This window comes from Carassius auratus, chromosome 13 (assembly GCF_003368295.1).
Source record: "Carassius auratus strain Wakin chromosome 13, ASM336829v1, whole genome shotgun sequence".
Classification (NCBI taxonomy): Eukaryota; Metazoa; Chordata; class Actinopteri; order Cypriniformes; family Cyprinidae; genus Carassius; species Carassius auratus.
Window position 1 is genome coordinate 24560279 of NC_039255.1, and position 23128 is coordinate 24583406.

At 38.3% G+C, this 23128-nt stretch overlaps 1 protein-coding gene across 1 annotated transcript in view; it reads right to left on the bottom strand.

The window, feature by feature from the left end:
* Nucleotides 1-23128, bottom strand: part of LOC113113078 (dystonin-like) — a 154391-nt gene that overhangs the window by 109525 nt on the left and 21738 nt on the right. Inside the window, exons 5-6 of the mRNA XM_026279235.1 lie at nucleotides 6166-6227; nucleotides 2582-2671 (exon numbers count right to left, since the gene is read on the bottom strand). Of these exons, the coding sequence (XP_026135020.1) occupies nucleotides 2582-2671; nucleotides 6166-6227 (152 nt within the window). The remainder of the gene's footprint in view (nucleotides 1-2581; nucleotides 2672-6165; nucleotides 6228-23128) is intronic.

The window sequence follows — 23128 nt, forward strand, 5'->3', positions numbered from 1 at the left end:
CTAGTGGGGTTTGCAAGTGGATTTGGTGGAGGGAATGGAGACGGGCCAGTCCCTATCTCCTTCCACTTCCGCCGGGCCCAGCGCCCAATCTCTGGAGTCAGAAGCATGCTCTGCGGTTTCTTCCACCCAGGGAGAGGGATCGACACTCCACCTCTCTTCCTCCAAGGAGGTTGATGTGGAGTCCGTCGACAGGGATTCGCCACCCCATTCGCCGCAATATGAGGAGCTCTTGGAGGTGGTTACTCACGCGGTGGCCAAATTAAGCATTGAGTGGCCTTGATGAACGCTTCCTGCACACGAGTCAGCCACCTCCCAGCTGGGGCCTTCCATTCTTTCCCGACCTGCATGATAAGATCGCCAGGTCATGGAAACGCAGATTCTCAGCCCGCCTTTACATCCCCTCGTCTGATTACTACGGCAACGCAGTGGGGATGGGAGAGCATGGCTATAGAGTGATGCCCCGGGTGGAACAGATGCTCGCGAGCTATCTGTCCCCCGGCGCAGCATCGTCTCTGAAGGCCCCGCCATTGCCCTCAAAGCCATTCAGAACAACATCGGCTTTGGTGGGCAAAAGGGGTGCGGCTGCAGGTCAGGGTGGTGCATGTCTGCACACCATGGCGGTGTTGTTACAGGTGTACCAAGCCGACCTGCTTAAAGAGGAGATCAAGTCCCATGATATTTCAGGGCTAAGAAAGACCGCTGATCTCTCCCTCGGCGCCACGAAGGAGACCGCCCGAGCGATTGGGCAGTACATGGCAGCTATGGTGGCCAGGTAAGTTCCTCCCTCGTCGCTCTCTCGGGGCATCTGGGCGGGAGATGCCCCAGCCACACCCTAGCTCCTCTTATCACGAGGCCTAGGTCTTCTAAGCCTAAACAAGATCTTAGGGCACTCATAGAAGCTAAGAAGTCCTTGGCCAAGAAACCCTAACGCCAGAAGCCCAGGGTTTCAGAGGGCAGCCTCTGCTGGGGTAGAGCGGTATAGGGTGCCCGTCTCGCCTCAGCGCCCTCTGGGGGCCGATCTGCCAACCCTGCCAGTGTTCCAGGGCGCAGCGGTCCCCAGCGAGCATCGTTCTCTGTAAATTCTGCTTTGAGACTGAACGCCAAGAAGAGTGTATTTTCTCTGGTTCAGAGAACCAGAGCTCCCTCAACGAGGAAACTGTACGCCCTGAGGTGGAAACTCTTCACCTCATGGTGCAGAGACCGCCAGCTAAACCCAAACTGCCCAGTTGGTACAGTTCTGGAGTTTCTACAGGCCAGGCTCTCTGCAGGGTTGCCCCACTCCACGCTGAAGGTTTACATGGCGGCCATTGCAGCCTATCAGGCCCTCTCTGTGGCCCCCACTTATCTTGAGTTTGCACCTGGCATGACCAAAGCGTTCATATACCCTCGAGCGGGATATGTTCCTAAGGTTCCCTCCGTTAAACCATGACCTGTAGTGCTGCATGCCTTCCGTCCTCCTCCCTTTTGGGAGCCCGACCAAGCGAAGCTAAATTTTATGTGTCCAGTTTGAGCGCTGGACGCATACGTCCACAGAGCTGCCCTGTGGAGAAAAACAGACCAATTGCTTTTTTGCTACGGTCCCCCCAAGAGGGGTTCTCCTGCTTCTAAGCAGACTATTAGTCGTTGGATAGTCGAGGCTATCAACGCCACCTATGAGTCCTCTGGTCGTCTCCCTATTATCGGGAGCCAAGGCTCACTCTACTCGGGGTATGGCAGCCTCCAAGGCCTTCCTAGCAGGTGTATCCATGGTGGACATCTGCAATGCTGCGGGGTAGTTCATGCTTTCTATGTTTGTTAAATTCTATGACCTAGACATGCCAGTCACTCCAGGCACTTCTGTCCCCTCGTCCTAAGCTGTGCTCTTCAGATACACACTAGGCAAGGGTTTGGTAGTGTGGCGTTGGTACTCATTCCCCAAAGCATTGTTTGACGCAGCTCGAGTTCCTGAAGAGGAACGCCTCTAGGTTACGTATGTAACCCTAGTTCCTTGAGGGAACGAGACACTGCGTCTAGGAGCCATACCCCCGGCACCCCTGCCGGCGCTTGCTGGTACTGGAAGCTGACGCCATCTGCGCAACACATGCTTTTATAGCTTCCTTGTCGCTTATGTCACCCCGCCTGTGATGTCACGCTCTTCTTGGACTGATTACACATGATATTCAGAGTCGCTCACGCTAAACGCATTCCCTCAAAGCGTTGTTTGATGCAGCATCTCGTTCCCTCGAGGAACTAGGGTTACATACGTAACCTAGAGACGTTCATTGTTTTACACTAGTGTGTAAATAAGTAAATGCATTTTCACAGATCACACTATTAGCACAGGTGTTTTAGTTGCTGTAAAGCATGAATGTGCAAGGAATTGGATAAGTCACTTTTAGCTGATCAGTGTGTGAGTGTTTGTTGAATTAGTATCACACACACACAGAGAGATGTGGACTGGTGTGGATGGTGAATCTAAGATTCCCCCTTTAAAAACATTGTGATGTTATAGCAAGTGACAGAACACATGTTCAACTATTCCTCTTCAATATTGTTTGTTTCTGACTCAAACAGCTGCCAGCTGAAACAGAGCAATACTCACCAGTGTCTCACCGGACAACACCTCCAGAAGGGAAATAAGGTTATGTCCATCTCGCAAATCCTCATACAGGTCGTTCACATGCTTTCGGACCTGAAACAAAGTGAAGAGAAAGAAATTGTGAGAAAAAAAATCTGACTGTTTAAGAGGCTTTTGTCTACTTAAGATTTTTTTTTTCCCCCGGACAGACATTTTGTCACCTGAGCAATCAGTTTGTTGTTAAACAAATATTATAATCTATTAAACACACTGTACAGGAAACCTTGAACTCAATCCTGAGTGAGACAGGAAGCCAGTGGAGTGATTTAAGGATAGGGGTGATATTGTCATACTTGTGCACCCTCATTAGGATACTAGCAGCACTGTTATATGTATTAAGTCAAGGCAAGTCACCTTTATTTATATTGCAATTTAAACAAAATACATTGTGTCAAAGCAACTGAACAACATTCATTAAGAAAACAGTGTTTCAATAATGCAAAATGACAGTTAAAGGCAGTTCATCATTGAATTCAGTGATGTCATGATCTCAGTTCAGATTAAATAGTGTCTGTGCAATCTTTTGCAATCAAGTCAGTGATATCGCTGTAAATGAAGTGACCCCAACTAAGCAAGCCAGAGGCGACAGCGGCAAGGATCCAAAACTCCATCAGTGACAGAATGGAGAAAAAACCTTGGGAGAAACCAGGCTCAGTCGGGGGGCCAGTTCCAATCTGACCAGATGAAACCAGCGGTTCAATTCCAGGCTGCAGCAAAGTCAGATTGTGCAGAAGAATATTACAGCTTCTGAAGGCTATTGTCAGGAATCCCTACGAGGAATGCATTGCAATAATCCAGCCTAGAGGAGACAAAGGCATGTACCAGCTTTTCTGCATCTGCAAAGGTGAGAGTGGGACGGAGTTTAGCAATGTTCCTAAGATGATGAAAGGAGGCTGTGCACAGATGTTTGATGTGAACCTCATGAAAGTCATGAAATTTTAACAACCAGGTTGGTAACTGATGTTGAAAGTGGAATATCCTTGCCAGAGATGGTAATGCTGGTAATGAGAAATGTCCGAACCTGGTATGGGGTGCCTACTTAGGATGGATTCATTCTTGAAGCAGTTTAGCTGTAAGAAGGTTTGCTTCAACCACGCCTTTATCTTCTACAGGCAGATAGTCAAAGTGGAGGATGGCAGGGCAGCAGAGGAAGTGTCATCAGCATAGCAGTGTAATTAAATTCAATCCCAGCTAATGAAACCACAGAGAGGAAGCATACAGAGGATAAACAGGAGGGGGACAAGCACTGAGCCTTGAGGGACACCACAATAGACGTGTTGTGCGTCAAAGATTTTGCCTCTCCCAAGGCAACATGTTAATTTATCCCAATGAGTTAGGATGAAAACCAGTTGTTGAATCATAGAGACTGATGGTAGAAGTATGTTGTGGTCCACCGTGTCAAACACTGCAGTCAAGTCCAGGAGGATGAGAAGAGATTGGAAACCAGTGTCTGCTGACATCAGCAGGTAATCTGCGACCCTGATCAGAGCTGTTTCTGTGATGTTGCTGGGGCGGAAACCAGGCTGGAATTTCTAAAAATTTTCTAGAAGGTGATAGTTCTAGTTCTGGGGTGTGAAAATCAAGGAGACTGCTCGGAGATCGATTGTAGAAGTCAACTGACTTAGTGACTGAGGAGAACTCAACAGAACAGAGATGCTGGAGATCTTTGCTCAAGGTGTCTAGGTTGATCTTTTTTCAAGTTCCTAAAGCATATTTGGTGCTTTTCTTTGTCGGTCGCCTGGAGCTAGCCGTTAGTCAAACTCTTCAGCATAGCGAGAAGATGGTCCACATGACAGCAGGATGCATTAGTCAGCTAACAATCAATTACAGAGGTAGCAGTCCTAGCCTTGAGGCCAAACCTCAGACAGTTGAGCAGTTGCCCAAATATACCTCGCAGTAGCAGTACTGAATAATGGAAAATTCAAGATGAGAGGATAGCATTAATTGAGTAAAAAGCCTTCAATATAGTAACAATCTATATAAAAACTGATTTAGATGGAAAAACAATAGAGCGATAGAGAAGCCATGGAGAAGTAGCAGAGAAGTGGCAAACAACACATGCCAGCATCCTCTCCCGTTACGCCAGTCACCAATAACTTGGCATCTAATCATCCTCACATTACAATACAGGAAAATTTATGACATATTCTCTTAGCAACTCAGATGGCATCCTTTAATGTGGAATTATATCCAGCAATCAACCATATCTAAAATAGCACAAAGATGCCACACTCCCATCACTGGTTTCTGTCCTTCAGAAGACAAAGGACCAGATCCACCCATTGTAGGACAATGTCTGTGAGACACTAGCACACCTTGCAAAAGGTCAGCAGTTCTGACCAATTCAAAACCAGCTCATATCTGCACTCCAAAAGCACAGATGGTTTGATTAATGTGGTTGAAGTTCTCCAAGTTCAGTATCACAACTCCTGTCTCAACAATGACACCATATTGCTCATCATCTTAGGGCTTGGGAAACCATCAGCCATTGACTCTTGCAAACAAGCACTCAGGAATGATGTCTCACATTGCGAAAGGATGTTTTGAGGCATTGTTTCACAATGAATTATCCCTGATGCTGTGTGGAAAGCTATTTTATTCCTCACACACATAGCACTGTAAACATGAACGCTCCCATGAGACGCTGGCCAATGACAGACATCTCTTCTGAAGGCCTTTCGCCTCTGCAGCTCCAGAAGTGTGAACATTGCTTTTGTCTTGAATACCGTGCCGCTGAAGTCACCTCTCTGCCTTACTGACCTGCTTTCACACAAGTCCTCTTGTTCATTATCCCCAGCAAGTGCAGCTGCATGACTAAAATAGACATTTAACTTGGCTTCTGGGTCATATATATAATATCCCCAGAATCCTTTATTCAAGTCATGCAGAACATTCCATTCCAGAGTTAACTATAATAATCCTTCATATCAATTTATCCAGCATGTTGTTACTTGCCTTTTTTCTTTAAGGTGAAATATTTTGCTGCCTTATTCACAGTAATCACAATCAAAAACCATTTATGAAGTCATTTATCTGATTGGAATAAATGTGTCTTAAATAAACAGAAAGTCAAGCTGAAGTGATTCTACTGAATCTCTAGTAAGTGTGTTGATTAGGAAAATCTGAAAAAAAACATTTGCACAAACTTGAAAGGTAGTTGGCCCTAATTTAGAAAATACTGAAAATAAAATGAGTTCTGAGACTGAGGTCTCTGCTAGAACTGTCCTGGAGATCACTTCATTTTATCCAGGAACAGTATATTCATGTAATGTTCTGTAGGCACGTCGGCATGTGCTTCATGGTTAATAAACTGATAATGTGCTCCATCATTTATTATAGGAGCTTTTTTAAACCAGAAGTGACTGCAAATGCCCTGAAGACAATGGCACACCTGAAAAATTAATGAAGTGTGTGTGTGGAGTTGCCAGATCCCTCCCAAAAAGAACCTCCGCATAAGTTAACACCCTCCTATTCTCTATCTGCGACCAACAAGCACTAATGTGCACTGATACACGACTCCAACCCCATGAAAACTACAACAGACCTACCTTTAAGAGGTGCTGATTTATCCATTTTGTAAAGGTCTTTTTCTGGACTCGGTCTCTTTCATCTGAAAAACAAGAGGGATTGATGTTAGAACTTCTTTCAGAATGATGCAAAATAATTTCTAGAACTGACATTATATCTAGTAATATCTAGTAATTTTCGCAAAATAGTAATTCTATAGCTTGTTAACTAGAAAACAAATAACTCTAGAGGAGTATGTTCATTTTTACATGTATTTTTACTTAACCTGTCTCCATAATTGAATGCATGATTTAAAAAACCTGTCGTTTTTATCACATATTTTTTATGTTCATATTTCAAATTGGAAATATAATTAGATCATTAAAATGTTGATATAAAAACTGCCTTACTGTATGTGCAATTTACATGTCAGTTACTTGAGTGATTTGATTATTAAAGTTAAATATTATTAATTAAAGATTATATTTGCTTACAATTTTTGGCTAAATGAAAACTTTAATTTTACTTTTGGAGTTTGATTAAAAAAAAATAATAGTTTATGTGCATCACATCATTTCTTGTTTCTCAGGGATTGTGTTTGTGAGGATTGTTCATAGTAAAGAAAATGCATTAAAATGTCTTCGATGTAAACAGCATTAGATTCCAACATGAAGTCTGTGCACATTATGCCTTTAGTTTTAAAGGATAAAAACTCGTTAGATGATGAAAAATCCTGATGTTGTCTGGCCAGGAGGGTTTCATCATGTGGTAATGCCATGTTTCTAATTCTGGACAGGATATGAAAGCTATTTCCAGAAAAGACTCAATCCCAGGCAAGTCCTGCTTCCATTACACAGCGCTCCTGACCACAGTATTTTGTTTCCCGTGTCCATGACAACAGATGTGCCTGCGTCACACAGCTGAGCCGCGAGACCATTCAGAATTTAAAGAAAACTCTCAAACAAACATCTCAAATCCCCATCAATTAACACTCATTTTCATATTAAAAGCAAAGTAACTTGTGCTTTAGGCTTGAAATTGTAAAATTACTGGGTGAATTTTTTTTTCTTTTTTCTGGACACAATATATTTTGTTTTTGAGCAACATACAGAATATTAGAAATAGTAGAATTTATATTTTCTTTGATTTGTTTCCTAAAAGGAAAAAAATAAATAAAGACTGAAATCTTTATTTTACCTAGATCTGTAATTACAGTTATTTAATTTTATTTATATGATTCATATTATACATGTCATTTATATCCTATCATATAATTTAGTTATATAATAATAATCATATTCATTTGATTGAATAATAACCCAGTTTGAAGCAAAAACTGAATTTTCTGACAAGCTCTGTGAAAATATACCACGTAAACTTTTCAGAAGAAAGTCAGCTCCCCTCAGAAAACCCCAAAATCAATCCTGAGGATTTTCTTCCAATAGTTTGTGCATCATGAACAGTGAGTGATCTGCCTGCTACAGTACTTTCTCTTACTTTTCTGTGCATCCATCTAGCCGTTAACAGATTTCATATTATCACATAAATGACATTTTGGAAAATGTTTGCATTGCAACGCAGTTTGAGTCCAGAACAGAGAAAACAAAAGTCCGGTTAATGATCACGTAAAGGCCAAAGTATATTTCAGTAATCCGCACACCATCGTCATTACATTATTTTTGTCATTAAGAGGGCTCACAGATAGCCGCGTACCCCGTGGTACTGCACGTGTCGAGCTTATCCGTCCACGCTCGTCTGTGCGGACGCGGCTGTGTGCGAGACGGACTGAGGAGGAGAGGTCAGTGTTACTCTCTGTTACTGTGATTCCTTCTCTTTCAGTCAGTGAGGAGACATACTGCAGGAACGCTATATTAGTGGCTTTGAAACCGTGAATATTTCACATCGCGGTATACCTTGAAACCGGTAATCGGCCCATGTCTTCTTGTGCTTAACATCATGCAGATGCTTCAAATCTGACACAGAAATCATCATCATCATCATCACTTGAACATTTGTTGGATGTTGCACATGAACATATAAAAGGTCCTGTAACTGAGACCCTGCCGTGCAGAAGAGCGTCTGAGATGTGAATCACCATCTGTCAGCTGAAAGAGAGGAACGAGCTCAAACTAATCTGAAAACTACATGTTTACTCTGTGAAGTAATGTGTGTGCTGTTTGTCTGGGCAAACCTTCCGCCGTCTGTTGCTATGCATCTGCTCCTGTGTTCTGGCTGCTTGCCAAGTCAAAAGCCTCTGTTATATTCGGGTTTCTAGATATGTTTCTCTCCTTTAAACGTAGAGGTAGGCTATGTGTTTTTTGTTTTTATCATCCATCAGATGCAAAGTCTGATCACCTACTAAAGTAACAGCACACCTCGCCTCAGCAAGAAACATGAGATATCGCAAAGATAAGCATAAAAAATACTGATCTGACACATGCCATGTTTTTTATTAGCAGATATAACAGATAAGTAAACTGAGATTTGGTGACAAATATTTCATTCCCCTTCATAATCCCATTCTGAATCCATTTCAAAGTCACTGCGTGCAGGTATTTACACAATAACACCAATCATCAATCAGATTAAACTGCTATAAATGCCTCATTCATGTATTTATGTATTCATTAGGAAGGGTTATTGTTTGCTTACAGTGACTGCTGGAGGACAGAGATGATTGTCCCGGGAGGGGAAGGTATCTTGATTAGACAAATTAATAGACAAAATAATATTTAGATTAGACAAAATAATAATGTGCATGGATAAATCATTTGGAATAAACACTGCTCAATTTATGAAGAAAAAAAAATTTTTAAACTTGAAATATTATTTCAGTGAAATGCCAAGGCATTATTTTTAATTTAAGTTGCTTTAAGTTAACATTTCTCTGCTAAAGTTTATATTTGATTTGATTTCAGCTTTGATTTCAGATTTCAGCTATTAAAAATTGTTTTTGTTTTAGTTAACAAAATAAAAAAAAATTGAATGCAGCAAGACAACATTATCTGTACAAGTATGAAAAAAAGGATATAAATTTCCGTTTTGCTAAAGAGACTAGCATTTTTTAGTGTCATTACATTCTTACAGTTTTTTGAGATACATAATCAAATTCTGGGAAATATGCAAACACAACATAAGTCAGTACAAAAATCAATTTATACCAATAAACTAATAGAGTAATATCATGCATCCTAAGAGAACACGGACATACATGAAAGACACTGAATCTGTAATCCCAATCTGAAGCAGAGCTTGAAGCATGAATGTGCTGACGTGAGCCGTGTGACAGCAGTCGTCCCTTCAGCACTGACAGAGATAAACTCTGCCTCTGCCAGCGTTACAACACAGCATCTGGGAAGCACACTGCAGCAAAAGCATGATGGCAGGAAGCTGAGGAAAGCTACTGACCCATGCAGCACATGAGCGCCACCAGCGCCGCGGTGCGCCGGCCGTCTCCCCTCATCAGGCTGAGCGACCCCAGCTCAGGTGCCTTCAGCAGAGCGTCGTGCATGTCTGACAGCCACGCCAGCGTGTGTGTGTGTGTGTGTGTGTGTGTGTGTTTCCCAGAGCGCTGCTGCTGAGGGTGGGACTCTGCTGTCTTCCCCACAAGCAAGCAGCTACTCCCTTGCTTTTCCCTCAGAGTTCCTTCACAGCCGTCTAGAACGAGTCCCATCAGGTTTTCCAGCAGCAGGCCGTGAGTAACAGGCTCCACCGCATGCTACATGTTTACATGAGGAGGTTGAGTGAGTTACTGGCTCAAGCTCTGAGCAATATATTCAGGGACTCTTTCTACACAGCTTTCCAGTGAACAGGAAGTAGTGATCGTTTCCATTACTTCATACAACTTCTGTACACACAGACTTCAGTTATTTATGGAAATGCCAACCAAATTGTAAAATCATATTAATTCCTAAAAAAAATTGAGTGACAGTAGCATTTACATCAAACAGTGCTTTTCAAAGAGCCTCTCACTGTCCAACACAATATATTCAACCCCCCCCCCCCCCCCCCCAATATATGCTAATACAGTTCTGCTGTGATTATGACAAAGCTGATCTTTTGTAACCACTGAATTATCATGGTTAATTAAATACACTAAATCAATTAATCACTGTTAATTTTGTGATTCCAGTTTTATTGTTTATTTTGTTACTTTTCAACAAAAACAAAAAACTTTCAATAAATAAAAATAAATGAAAAAAAATAAATAATTAAAAAGTAATAATATAAATATTGCATATTTACATAGCAATAATAATTAATTATATTTAAATAATAATTTATCCTAGGGAGCCCTTGAAAATGTGCTTAGGCCTTAAAGGGATAGTTCACTAAAAATATCATTTTGTCTTTATTTATTTACCATCATGTTAGTCCAAAAATGTAGGACTTTCCTTCTTCTGTGGATCATAAAACAAGGTTTCTGAAAGATGTTTCTACTGATTTTGTCCATACAATGAAACTCAAAGTGGTACAAAACAACACCGGGCACCACTGACTTTCACTGCATGGACAAAAAAACTAAAATATCTTCTTCACAGGAGTCTCTTTTGGGCATTGAAAGATACTGTAAGAACACAAAAAACATGTCCAAAAACATCTCAGATTCTGATTTGAGGCTTGTGACATATAAATGAGCACATCAACCCGATCAATTTATTTAGCTTTCATGTAAACACTCATTCAGATTCATTGATCAGAAAGAATTCAGTCTGACTGAACCAAACATTGTGCATGTAAACGTAGTGTGTAGTTTCTCTCAGTATAGTCCAGAGACTGCAGGCAGTTCAGAAGAAGCATCGGCGGAAAGAGCACAGAGCACAAAACAGAGCTGTGCCACAGAAACAATGCTTTGCATCCAACACATAAAGAGCTGTTGTGTTCAGGTTCAGCCTGGGTCACGTCCCAGTTCTGTCCAACACAGACAGAAAAACTACTGGGTGTGTCAATGGCTGTTTCTTAAAAACATAACGGACAATAACAGGTCTCTAGTGTTTAGCCAAAATGATCTCCAATAAAAAACCTATTGTCGTTGTTGTTTTTTCTTGGTTACAGTCATGAGATGTCAACCACTGCAAATTAAAGATATACTGTAATCCTGCACATATCAAAAGATATTACAGGAAATGTACTCCAACATTTAAAAGTGCTTGCTATTCCTTAACCGTATGATCTGTGTGTAGTCACACTAAATTTATGAATTCAAAATGTGTGCTTGGTCTACAATTTTAAATAAACCATAATAGCCATTTATTATTGTGAGAGAACAGAGGATAAATACATTTCAAACTTGTGTAAAAGCCATAAGTGGCTACATAGCACACTATCAAACCATTTCACTTCTTGAGTTTCGACTTTCCCTCACATGTATTTTTCTATCAGAAATCCCCTTCCAGAATTAAACATGGACTGTGATGAATAATGAGATCATGCATCAACAATATAGACAAAACCAGTTTCTGCATGGTATTTACTGGGTCGATGTGAGCTATAACTTAATAAGTGAACTGAAAGCTCATCAAAGACGGCCTTGTGTGTAATCATTCATGAATTCATGTAAATACCTCAGTGAGTTATATGGGATGCTTAATAATCATCTATAAGCCTGTGTAGACATAATGATCTTTAAAACATGGTAGCACTACAGATGAATGACTACAAGATAAGTGTAGATAATCAATTCTACATTAAAGTCTATTATTCTGTTGTCTTAAAGCTCAGCATGAAACAGCACTCACAACCCATTTCATTTCCATAACTGCACATGTGTGAAGTGCACAGTGTATGGTGAAGTACTAAAGGCCGTTCACACCAAGGACAATGACGATAAAGATAAAGATAAAGTCCTAAAAATTGTTCTCAATATTAAAGAAATGAGAGTCAACACCACTGCTATAACAATAAAGGCACAGAGAAATAGTGATGGGTCGTTCTTGAACGATTCGATCCTTTTGAATGAATCTTTAGTGTGTGTCGTCTCGGGGAGTGATTCGTTCAGTCGTTCATCTCTCGAGTTTTCAGGATTTTTGAGTCATTCGTTCATCACATGACAGACCAATAAACTTTGACCTATGTGGTCTGAGTCGGAAAGAGAATTAACTATAATAATAACCAACTCTTTATTACCTTTTTACAACATTCAGTGTATGGAAAATAACCAACATGACAGAAATACACACATTTATAAACTGTAAGAAGTAAAAAGCCAGAAACAAAGTAACTGTAAATTATTTCGGTAACACTTTAGAATACTGTGTCTTACTTACTACATAACTAATAAGGAATTATTGAAGAACTAACAGGTGATTATTCATTAACACTTAACTCACTACTGTTAACTACTAAGAAAGATGTGTTAATTAATCAGTATGTAATATAATTTTATGATTGTTAAGAAACAGTTAGCTAATCAGTAACTAATGTATTCTGTGATACCTCCTGAAGAACTACTATTAATTATCTACTAGTTAGGGTTCAAGAAAAATAACTATGAAGTAACTACTAATGAACAGTTTTACACAATTACATTAAATTGTGACCCTTTCATATAAATGTTATTAGCAATAGTAGTAGTAGTATGAAAATGCAATCTTAATAAATAGAGGTTTTGCCTGTGTAGTTAATTGTTTTGTGAGTGTGTTTTGTAAGAAATCAGCTTCCAGTGCCTTGCGATAACTTACCTTGGTTTTTATATTTTATATACAGTACTGTATGTGTGCCTCCTCAGCATATACCACATTATCATTAATTACATTTCTGAATGTAAGGCGAAGCCTGAGGAAAATACAGGTATACAATTTGTAATTAATAAAGAATTATAAAATAATTATGCAAGACTTATTTTGAACCTGAAACATTAGGCCTATTCTAAAGTGAAAATATTAGAAACCCATTAATAATTAATAAAGAATTATCAGATAATTCCTGAAGAATTACTTAGAATCTGAAACAGTATTCTAAAGTGAAAGCATAGGGAACCCATTAGTAATTAATAATTAATTATCAAATAATTCTGCAGGACTTATTTTGAACCTGAAACATTAGGCCTATTATAAAGTGAAAATGTTGAGAACCCATTAGTAATTAATAAAGAATTATTAGATAATTCCTCAAAAATTACTTAGAATCTGAAACAGTATTCTAAAGTGAAAACATAGGGAACCCATTAGTAATTAATAAAGAATTATCAGATCATTTTGCAGGACTTACATAATTATAAAGTGAACCTATTAGTAAATAATAATAAACTACATCATTTTGACAAAAAAAAAAAAAACTATAAAAGTAATCATAAACTTTGTAAGATACTCTCATCTTTTTATTTCAGATGAGAACATTTCTTAATACAGCATAATTTATTCCATTTTAACATGTATACTGCTCACATTTTAAATAATTTAACACACATTTCATAATCAAAAGTTAAATCCATATTTAATTTCCATTATAGGCTTATAAGTGGGCTACTGTAGTAGTACTTTGTACTTGTCCTTTTACTCAAGTAATTTTGAAAATGAATAGGCCTACTTATATTTTACTGGAGTAATATTTGATTGGGGTATCTGTACTTTTACTCACTCAAGTACTTGATATGTGGGACACATCCTGATTATTACAGTGATTATTTGCGTAACTGTTCAGTAGTCATTTTTTCATAGTTATTTTTCTTGAACCTTAACTAGTAGATAATTAATAGTAGTTCTTCAGGAGGTATCACAGAATACATTAGTTATTGATTAGCTAACTGTTTCTTAACAATCATAAAATTATATTACATACTGATTAATTAACACATCTTTCTTAGTAGTTAACAGTAGTGAGTTAAGTGTTAATGAATAATCACCTGTTAGTTCTTCAATAATTCCTTATTAGTTATGTAGTAAGTAAGAAACAGTATTCTAAAGTGTTACTATTATTTTTAATAATTATGATAATGATAATATATAATAACTATGCACCCGTTTGTAAGAAAGCTTATAAATTAATTTCTCTATCCAATGCTGTCACGTCACGTGACAAAAGAACGAATGATAGGTTAAAGATGTTTATACAGTCTATTTTTAAAGCTTATGTGTCTGTCACGTACGCACATAACATGCAAGAAAAAATAAATAAATTGTGTGCACGATTTGCTAATTCATTCCCTCAATGTACTAAAACATGCACATGATTACTAAATCAAAGTAGTAAATCATGTGCACAATTTATTTATTTTTTCTTGCATGTTATGTATGGGGCTCCGTAGTCACGTGACGAAGAAATGACTCAAAAACCAGATAGATGAACTAATCAATTCTCTTTCCGACTCAGACTGCATTGCTAACTCAAACCCGAAGACTTGTCAGACAAGAGTCGAGGTGAGCCAATCACAGACTGAAGACCCAGGTAAACAATGAATTCATATTTTCTGTTTATTATAGAATCACAGTTTTGTATTGTCCATAGTGTGATCAACATTTGCGTAAGTACTAAATGTGTTAGGGAAGTAACACGTAAGATTTTAATTATATTTTTATAAAAATGAACAAAATTATTCGAAAAAATATTCGTTCATTTTGGTGAATGAAAATAAAAGGTCCGAGTCGGAAAAATGATCTAAACATCAAACATCACTACAGAGAAACGATAATGTTGGAATCACTTTCAGAACGATTTTTTCCAGACAGACTTTTAACAAAAATCAACAAGTTAAAGCAATAAAAGCTATTCACTTGTTGTGGTCTACAAAGATTGAAATGAGTGTTTGTGGATGTTGGATTTAAAAAAGACTAGTGACAAACATCTGGAGGCAGAAGCTGTCCTGAAGAATGAGGTAATGATGGAATAATAAGAGAACGGCGCCCCCTTCAGGATGAAAACAATCTCTGTATTCTGCCTTTTCCAATCGCAGCATGCTTCCACATACTGCACCAATGAGTCAACTCTCCATAAAACTCAGATAAACTTCCTGACAAGACTTCGGGAGACGATTACACTTTTATCAAAGTAAATTGGAGTTAAGGGTCACTAACCCTCATAAATAGCTAATTTTACAGCTGGAGCCTTCCTTATGCCACAGTGACTCTTGACAGATTATATGAACAATTCTTAACGAAAGTAAACGAGCCCGAGCCTGACGACAAGGAATAATCAGAGAAGGATGACTAAAGCTGTTTTATTGCTATTTATCACTGCACACAGATCACTTATAAACACGTTATGCTCCATAAACCACGTGAAGCTGAAGAGGCATGTGAGGTGACTGATGGGTGTATGTGACTGGACCAAAATTATTCCTCAATAGCTGGACTGTTTGAAACAAATCTCTCTAAAAGTACTTTTAAATCTCTTTATTACCTCTTAAAAGTACTTAAAATTGTATATATATATATGAGAATCGTCAATTTGTTCCAAAGCCATTCCCATATGGTGCTGCTAGTTTTGCAGAAATGAAACATTTCTCTTTTACCGATGTGTTTGCACAGGCGTGTTTGAGTGATAGTGTGTTTGAAATACCTGACACGCATCCCACATCCAACGAGATATTTATCGCACGTTATCTGGCCAGAACAAAGGCCTTGCGTATTCAAGTTACAATATCCAGTAAAGCTTTTAAAAACAATCTATAGTTTCAGGATGCAATACGCTTGAGGTCAAAAGTATAATGCTGCTGGAAATCTAGAAGAGTGTAATATTCACTTGACCCCAGGTGACCTTTCGTCTTCAAGGAAAAGAAACACTATAAAGCAACTATGCTGATATGTAATGACAGTAATACACAAAACAGATAAGTCATGAAGAACACTGACCTGAATGACACAAGCTTCATTATCTCCACTAATAAAACTAATCACAGCAATGACTGGACTTAAGCTATTAGTCAGTAATTAACTATTAGTCTAAATTCTGTATTGCATTTAGAAAATTATGACTTCTTTAAAGACCATTAAGATATTCTTCACTTTTATGGCAGATTTTTAGAGCTGTATTGTGCTCTGACATTAAAATTTAAGGGGGCAGGAGTAATTTCTATTACTATCTGGTATGATATTAATAAATTAGCGAATAATAAAAAAAAGTTCACAATGCAAAACAATAACAACAACTTTATTGTAGATTTAATTTGTGGTGAGAGTACACCTGAGTAAAAATATAATCTCTGTTTAGTGTGAACCTGGACATGTTTCAGAAATTCACTTATTTGTTTTTTCTCAGATTTTTGTACATTGCTTCTTCAGGTTTAATATGTAACCTCAAGGTTTTTCGCCTCATTAAGCACAATGTTCTTTCCTCCGTCAGCGAGACAAGGACTTTGCATACAGTACAGGACCGTGTAGAGAGCATGCAGTGTGATCATGCTGAAGGTGAACGTGTCTGTGAACAGGCACTTACATTTACATTTATTCATTTAGCAGACGCTTTTATCCAAAGCGGCTTACAGATGAAGCAACAAAAAGAGCAATGATATATAAATGCTATAACAGTCTCAGTTAGGTTAACACAGTACACGTAGGATGGGATTTTAACTAATATAATAAATAAAAAGAAAACAGATATAATAAAAAAATTAAAGAATAGAGCAAGCTAGTTAGAGGTCTTTACACATACACACACATACATATACAATTGCATAATAAATGAAAAGAAAATAGAATATAAAAAGAATAGAAAGGTAGTTAGATTTTTTTAAGAATAGAATTAGAATAGTGAGTGTTAAAGTTAGAGGGTCAAATAAAGATGGAAGAGATGTGTTTTAAGCCGATTCTTGAAGATGGCTAAGGACTCAGCTGCTCGGATTGAGTTGGGGAGTTCATTCCACCAGAAGGGAACATTTAATTTAAAAGTCCGTAAAAGTGACTTTGTGCTTCTTTGGGATGAACAATCAAGGGATGTTCACTACGTTCACAAACAAGCGACTTCAACACAATGCAGATCTCCTGTCTATCTGTGCCTGTTATTATCCCAATATTCATCTGGGATCAAAAGGGCACTGCTAAATCCTTCAGTGAGAAAGATCTCCTCACATGATCATGTTGACATGTCTACAACATTTACAGTAATGTTCTGCTGCACAATGTGGATTATAACTATGACCTCGGCATTCCCAGCATGCAACAGCCTGTTGCTGGTCATTTACCAAATGTTTTACATTCAAAGCTTATTCAGAGCAACTTGTGCAATATTAATTGCAGGGATCGTCCCACTGAAACAATCCAGGGGTAAGGGCCCAGCCCAACACAGAACTAGCAACCTTTGTGCTAGTACAAGTTCCCACACCAAACCCAGATGAGAGAACCTGCTGCAGTTTACTCATAAAGTGTTACACCTTTCCTGCTTTCCAGAGAACATCTGATTTACAAAGTGAGGTTTAGAAAAAGCTAGACTTACAGCTGGGAAAAAGGACAGAAATCCCTAAACTCTGTTGTATTTGATCTGAATGTATCATGTGAATGAAATCTAAATTAAATCTGTTCATCATATCAATCGATTGTGTCTTTTGTATGGTTTGGTTCCCTTTTACAATGTCTTTATTAACTTTTTAAGATTTGAAACTTTGGGTTGATGGACTTTTAATGGATGGACAATGATAATACAGCGATGATCAGATCAGTTTAGAAAGGTTTGCAGAGACAGGAGTGTAAGACAGTTAATGACAGGTGTACAGCTGCAGAACAAATGCTTGCATTGCAGTACATTTATCTTTGGCAGTTTGCTGGTTTGTTGACAATCATACAACTGCAAAGCTAACAGCAGGACTGGAGGTTTCTCATCTTCCATGTGTCTGCCGATCTATGTGGCTTTGCTGTTGGAAGTAACTAGCAGAAATGTTGCACATCTGCCTTTGAATGGAATGAAATGGAACACAAGACTTTAAGTCTTGAAAACAGAGAAATAAACACAATGGGCCATTGGAGATAAACAGCAATTGGCATTCTTCTCATTCCAAAGCAGTGAGAAAGCCAGAATATCTCCCTCAGACAAGGCCACAGATTCATGAGACAGGGCCTAAACGCCTTCATATTGGGCCAGAAAACATTCACAAACACTCTGAGATGGGAGGTCTGCACCTTGTGTAGAATCACGTCCAATATCCTTTAGCTAAAGCAATAGGCCTACAATAATGCATTTCATTGCAATGTTAATTTTAGCAAACCACCCAATCTAAGCAATCATCTGCAAATAATCGAGTACCTTTCATAATCAAAGATGCGGTCTACATGCGCTCCACAGTTTTATCTAGTTTTGATATAATGCATTTGCTTCCAGTTTATGGTAGATTGGATTGAACTGTTTCTAAAGTTTTAAAATCTACTGATAGGTCCTTCTAATAAATAAATCCATACTGTCACCCTGGATTTATTTTCATTATAGTTTTGCCATACTATTACCTTGTTAGCTTAGCAACATGCTACAGAACTGCTAATGACACAAATGTAAACAGCTATTCCTTGAAATACCATGTAAATATCAGTAACTATGGTAATGGTTTAGTATCATGAGAAATGTCATAAGTAACCATCAAACTATTTTGCATCAGCAATGATTAACCCTTTAAACACCACACAGATACCACAAAACTATCCATACAGACTCAACTAATAGCATTTTGCTAAGCTACATTTGGCTTGGTAATAAAATGTTTACCATGAATATGTTGCTTTTAGAGAATATGTCATGTTAAAACACAGAAATGATGAATGTCTGTCAATGAGAACAATTATTTTAGGGTCCGGATGGTGAAGCTACAGCATGTACCAGCAGGGGCTAACATCAGCGAGCTAACCAGCCAGACCTGCACCCCTCCATCCAGCCACCAGTGTCTACGCTATACATGCCATTATAAGAGCTTTATCTTAATCAGGTTGACTGTCTCAAGCGGCCAGCAAGAGAGATCAAACTGGAGAGATCCATTAGCTCCAGGATGATTTAGAGGATGACTGTGTGATAAAGCTGCGTGTGTATTGATTACCGCCATTAGGACTCAGACATTTAGGCTTAGATGTTATAATTAAACTCTCTGGAGGGATCGGCTATGACAGTAGGTCTTCCTGCCAGAGACGAAACTACTGTGCATTACTGTCACAGCAAAGAAATGCAAATAAACAGAAATCTATTAAAAGCTCAAATCATCATTTGATTAAAGGATCTTTCATTTACAGCAGACAAGAGAGTCTGAATGCAGATTTAAAATTGCTAAATGGGTCACCGCATTGGAGGACAAGCTTTCAAATAGAAACAAGTCATCTTTTTTGTATCTACTTGTCCAGGAGAATCGTGCCGTGCTGCTGAGTCACAGCTCTCCAGGACTAAAGAAAAATCCTGTATGACATTCACTTTTCTTTCTCTGGCCTGAAAGAATTTACATTATTCAGAACCCTGTTCTACCCCTATTAGATCCCCTTCCACGATTACAATCCTTCTGCCTTGAGCTACAAACATTTTTACAACCTTCTAAGTCTCGCATAGCCAGACCTTCAGACTAAAGGTCTGGAATTCATGGCAGCTTTCATTGACAAAGGCCCGCCTATGAGACCATTTGACTGACTTGTCAAACAACCAATCACAGTTTGTTTCGTTCATCGTTTCGAGGCATGGAAATGTCACCACAATAACAGACCTGTGTGTAAAACTCTCAGACATATTTTAAAGATTCTATGCCGCAAACTTTAAATATTCCTCGTACTTTGGAAAGTCCAGTGTTTAGTTGACCCTAAAAAGGGCTTGTCATCATAACTGTACACGTGACAGCTTTCTTCTTTCGTGAGGGGGTTTGGCACCATGATATCTTTGTTTCCAGGCAGAACATTAAAGAATGTGACACACAAGGCTGTATCCTGTAGAATTCAACCAATCCGATGACGACTTTGACACTCCTGAATATAGCGCTTTAAACAAAAAAAGATTGTTTCAAAGCAACTGAACAACATTACCGTATTTTCCGGACTATAAGTCACACTTTTTTCATAGTTTGGCTGGTCCTGCGACTTATAGTCAGGTGCAAGTTATTTATCAAAATTAATTTGACATGAACCAAGAGAAATGAACCAAGAGAAATTAACCAAAAGAAAACATTACCATCTACAGCCGCGAGAGGGCGCTCTATGCTGCTCAGTGCTCCCATAGCACCCTCTCGCGGCTGGTAATGTTTTCTCTTGGTTCTTGGTTCTAAATAAATGCGACTTATAGTCCAGTGCGACTTATAAATGTTTTTTTCCTCATCATGGCGTATTTTTGGACTGATGCGACTTATACTCAGGTGCAACTTATAGTCTGAAAAATATGGTAATTAGGAAAATAGTGTGCAAATAATGCAAAATGACTGAAGGCTGAGGCTGAGACTACAACCTTTTAAACTGGTTATCACTAAGAGTTCAGACAATTCTACACAAAATGACAATTTATGATGACTGACTCTCTCAATTAAACATTCAACTTAATGTGATCATTGACAACAATGTTACTGTCTGAAATGTTCATGTTTCCATACAACAGGAATTACTATTCAGTGTTTACTTTACACAGTGCAACAAGTCCAATAATAATATTCCATATAGTAGTTGTCTTAACCACAAAAATGTGTTGCATTAAGGAATTTCTGTTTATGTTAGTTTATAATACATTTATTCTGTTCAACATCATATCTTAAAAATGTATTAGTATATATCAAAATAAAAAAAATTATAATAATTACTAAATTGCTAAATTAACCAATGATGTAAAAGTAGTGTTAATTGTTAACTAATTAAGGTTGTATTCACACTTGTCATGTTTGGTTCAATTAAACTCGGGTGTGATTGCTCTGTTAGTGCGGTTCGTTTGAGTAAGTGTGAACGCTGCCAAATATGGGTCTGGTCCGCTTTCAAACGAAATCTGGTGCAGTTCGAGTGAAATATGAACGCAACACAGACCAAATACTACTAAACCAATCAAAAACAGGAAGTAATGACAAGATGTGATGCTATGCGACATGGTTTGAATACACGTTGTAACCAAAACAAAACGAGTAGAGACCAAACGTGTATCAACGAGGAGGTAAAGTGCCTTATATGAGCTACTTGTGAGTTTGCAGGTGGTGAAAATAAAATTATATGTACATGCAAGAATGAGCGCGCTCAGTCCAGCAGACGGCGTTACCCACAACGTCACTTCAAGGTTAACGCAGCTTTTGTTTGGGGTGTTCGATGAGTTCTGTCACAATATATACGTCATTCAAGCCGACCAATCAGGTGGTGAACGTATCACTATGCCTTTAGGTTCGCTGTCAAAAATGTCAATGTGAACTCTAAGTGGACCAGGATCAATGTATCATTTTCCTTTTTGGTCCAGACCAAATGAATCAAATGAACCGAAGTGTGAACACACCCTAACCCAATCTAATTGTTAAATATTACCAGTATTGCATACTCCAGGAACCTGATCAAATCTTTCATTGTAAATTCTTGTTTTTCTTTTCATTTTAATATTTCTGGATTCCATTTTAATTTAAATACTTACTTTAATTTTAATGCTTAAATAAAATTTTAGTAATCAAAAAGCACGTCTAATTAATTGAAATCGTAAAAAAATGAACAACATTGTATTAACAGTTAATAAAGGCATCTTATAAAATGTAATCAAATGAAAATGTAACAACAACAGGTTTCTATTCATTCGACAGAATGAGTGCACTGTTGTCTAGCTACAGAGCGTGGGAAAGGTGCTGACTGGAAAGACGTGATCACAATCAAATCATTAGTTTCTTCATTGTAAATTACACTGTATATTTCATGTCCGTCCTGAGGCTGTATAGCAGGTCCCAGCAGAGCATCTGCTGCACTGGGTGTGTTTCCTGCATTAGAGCTGTCGGGGGCGGAGCCATGACTAACCACATGACCTCACTCACACAAAGCTGAGCTGTCTGGAGCAGGAGCAGGAGCTGGGAGCGGCCGCATACTGATCCAGTCATCATGGCTCCCGGACAGCACGTTCACTAACACACACTAAGACTGTGACTTCATCAAGCACCCAGTGAGCATTATCCTCTTTTGAATCACGACCCGACTACTTTCTGTCCTGATGCAACTGTTTTCCATTTATAAGCAGAAACAGCTGGGATATCCATCAGGAGCCAGTCTTGATCAATAGCCAATGCATTCTTAGCTCGAACCGTTTGCTCTCAAACGCTCTCTTTTTTAGTGTTGGTGAATACAAATTTAAGTCATAGAAAAACATGTTACAAATTAACATTTGAATAAAATGACAGAATAAACCTGCACCAATTAATGAATGATGACTTGAAATAAATGATGGTTGAATAAATCTTATTCATGGACTGTTTTGTACATTTGTTTTGTTTTAATGTGAGTGGAGGTTTGTATTTGATTTCTGAAAGTCTGCTGGAAGAGCATCTGCAGCCACGCTGATGACATCATGCCGTGCACAGCTGCCCAACGGCCCTCTGGGAAATGACATCAGACTCAGGAAACCGTTTCAAACTGAAATCCTCCCAATGTTAAAGAATATTTGAATAATTCTACTGTGTTGAAGTAAAATAATACTATCCTGTTTTTGTTTCTTGTTTTTCTTGTGGCATTTTAGAATTTTTGACACTTGTAATAAATACAAAAAATAAAAATAAATCTAAGGATGTTAATCTGTATCTAACAATAATTATTTAGTGATATGAATAAAACAAATACAGTAAAAAGTGTTTCACATGTGCAATGCAACAGATTAAATATAATAAAAAGTTACTTATTTAGCAGTAAATTATATGATTAGAATGACAGCATTAGTGACATACTGTATAAAACAGGCCAGTAATTCAGATGATTTTTGATTATTGTGTATATATAAGATAGTATGCAAAATCTGCATATAGAAGAATACCAGTTGCTGTAATTCATCATTAAAAGGCTTGTATCACACACACACATATGTCAGAATATCTGTCATTAACTGCACAGTATGAATATTCATATTCTGATAAACTTTAATCAATAGACTGAAAGACCAGAGATCAGAGCTACAGTCAACACAATGAAC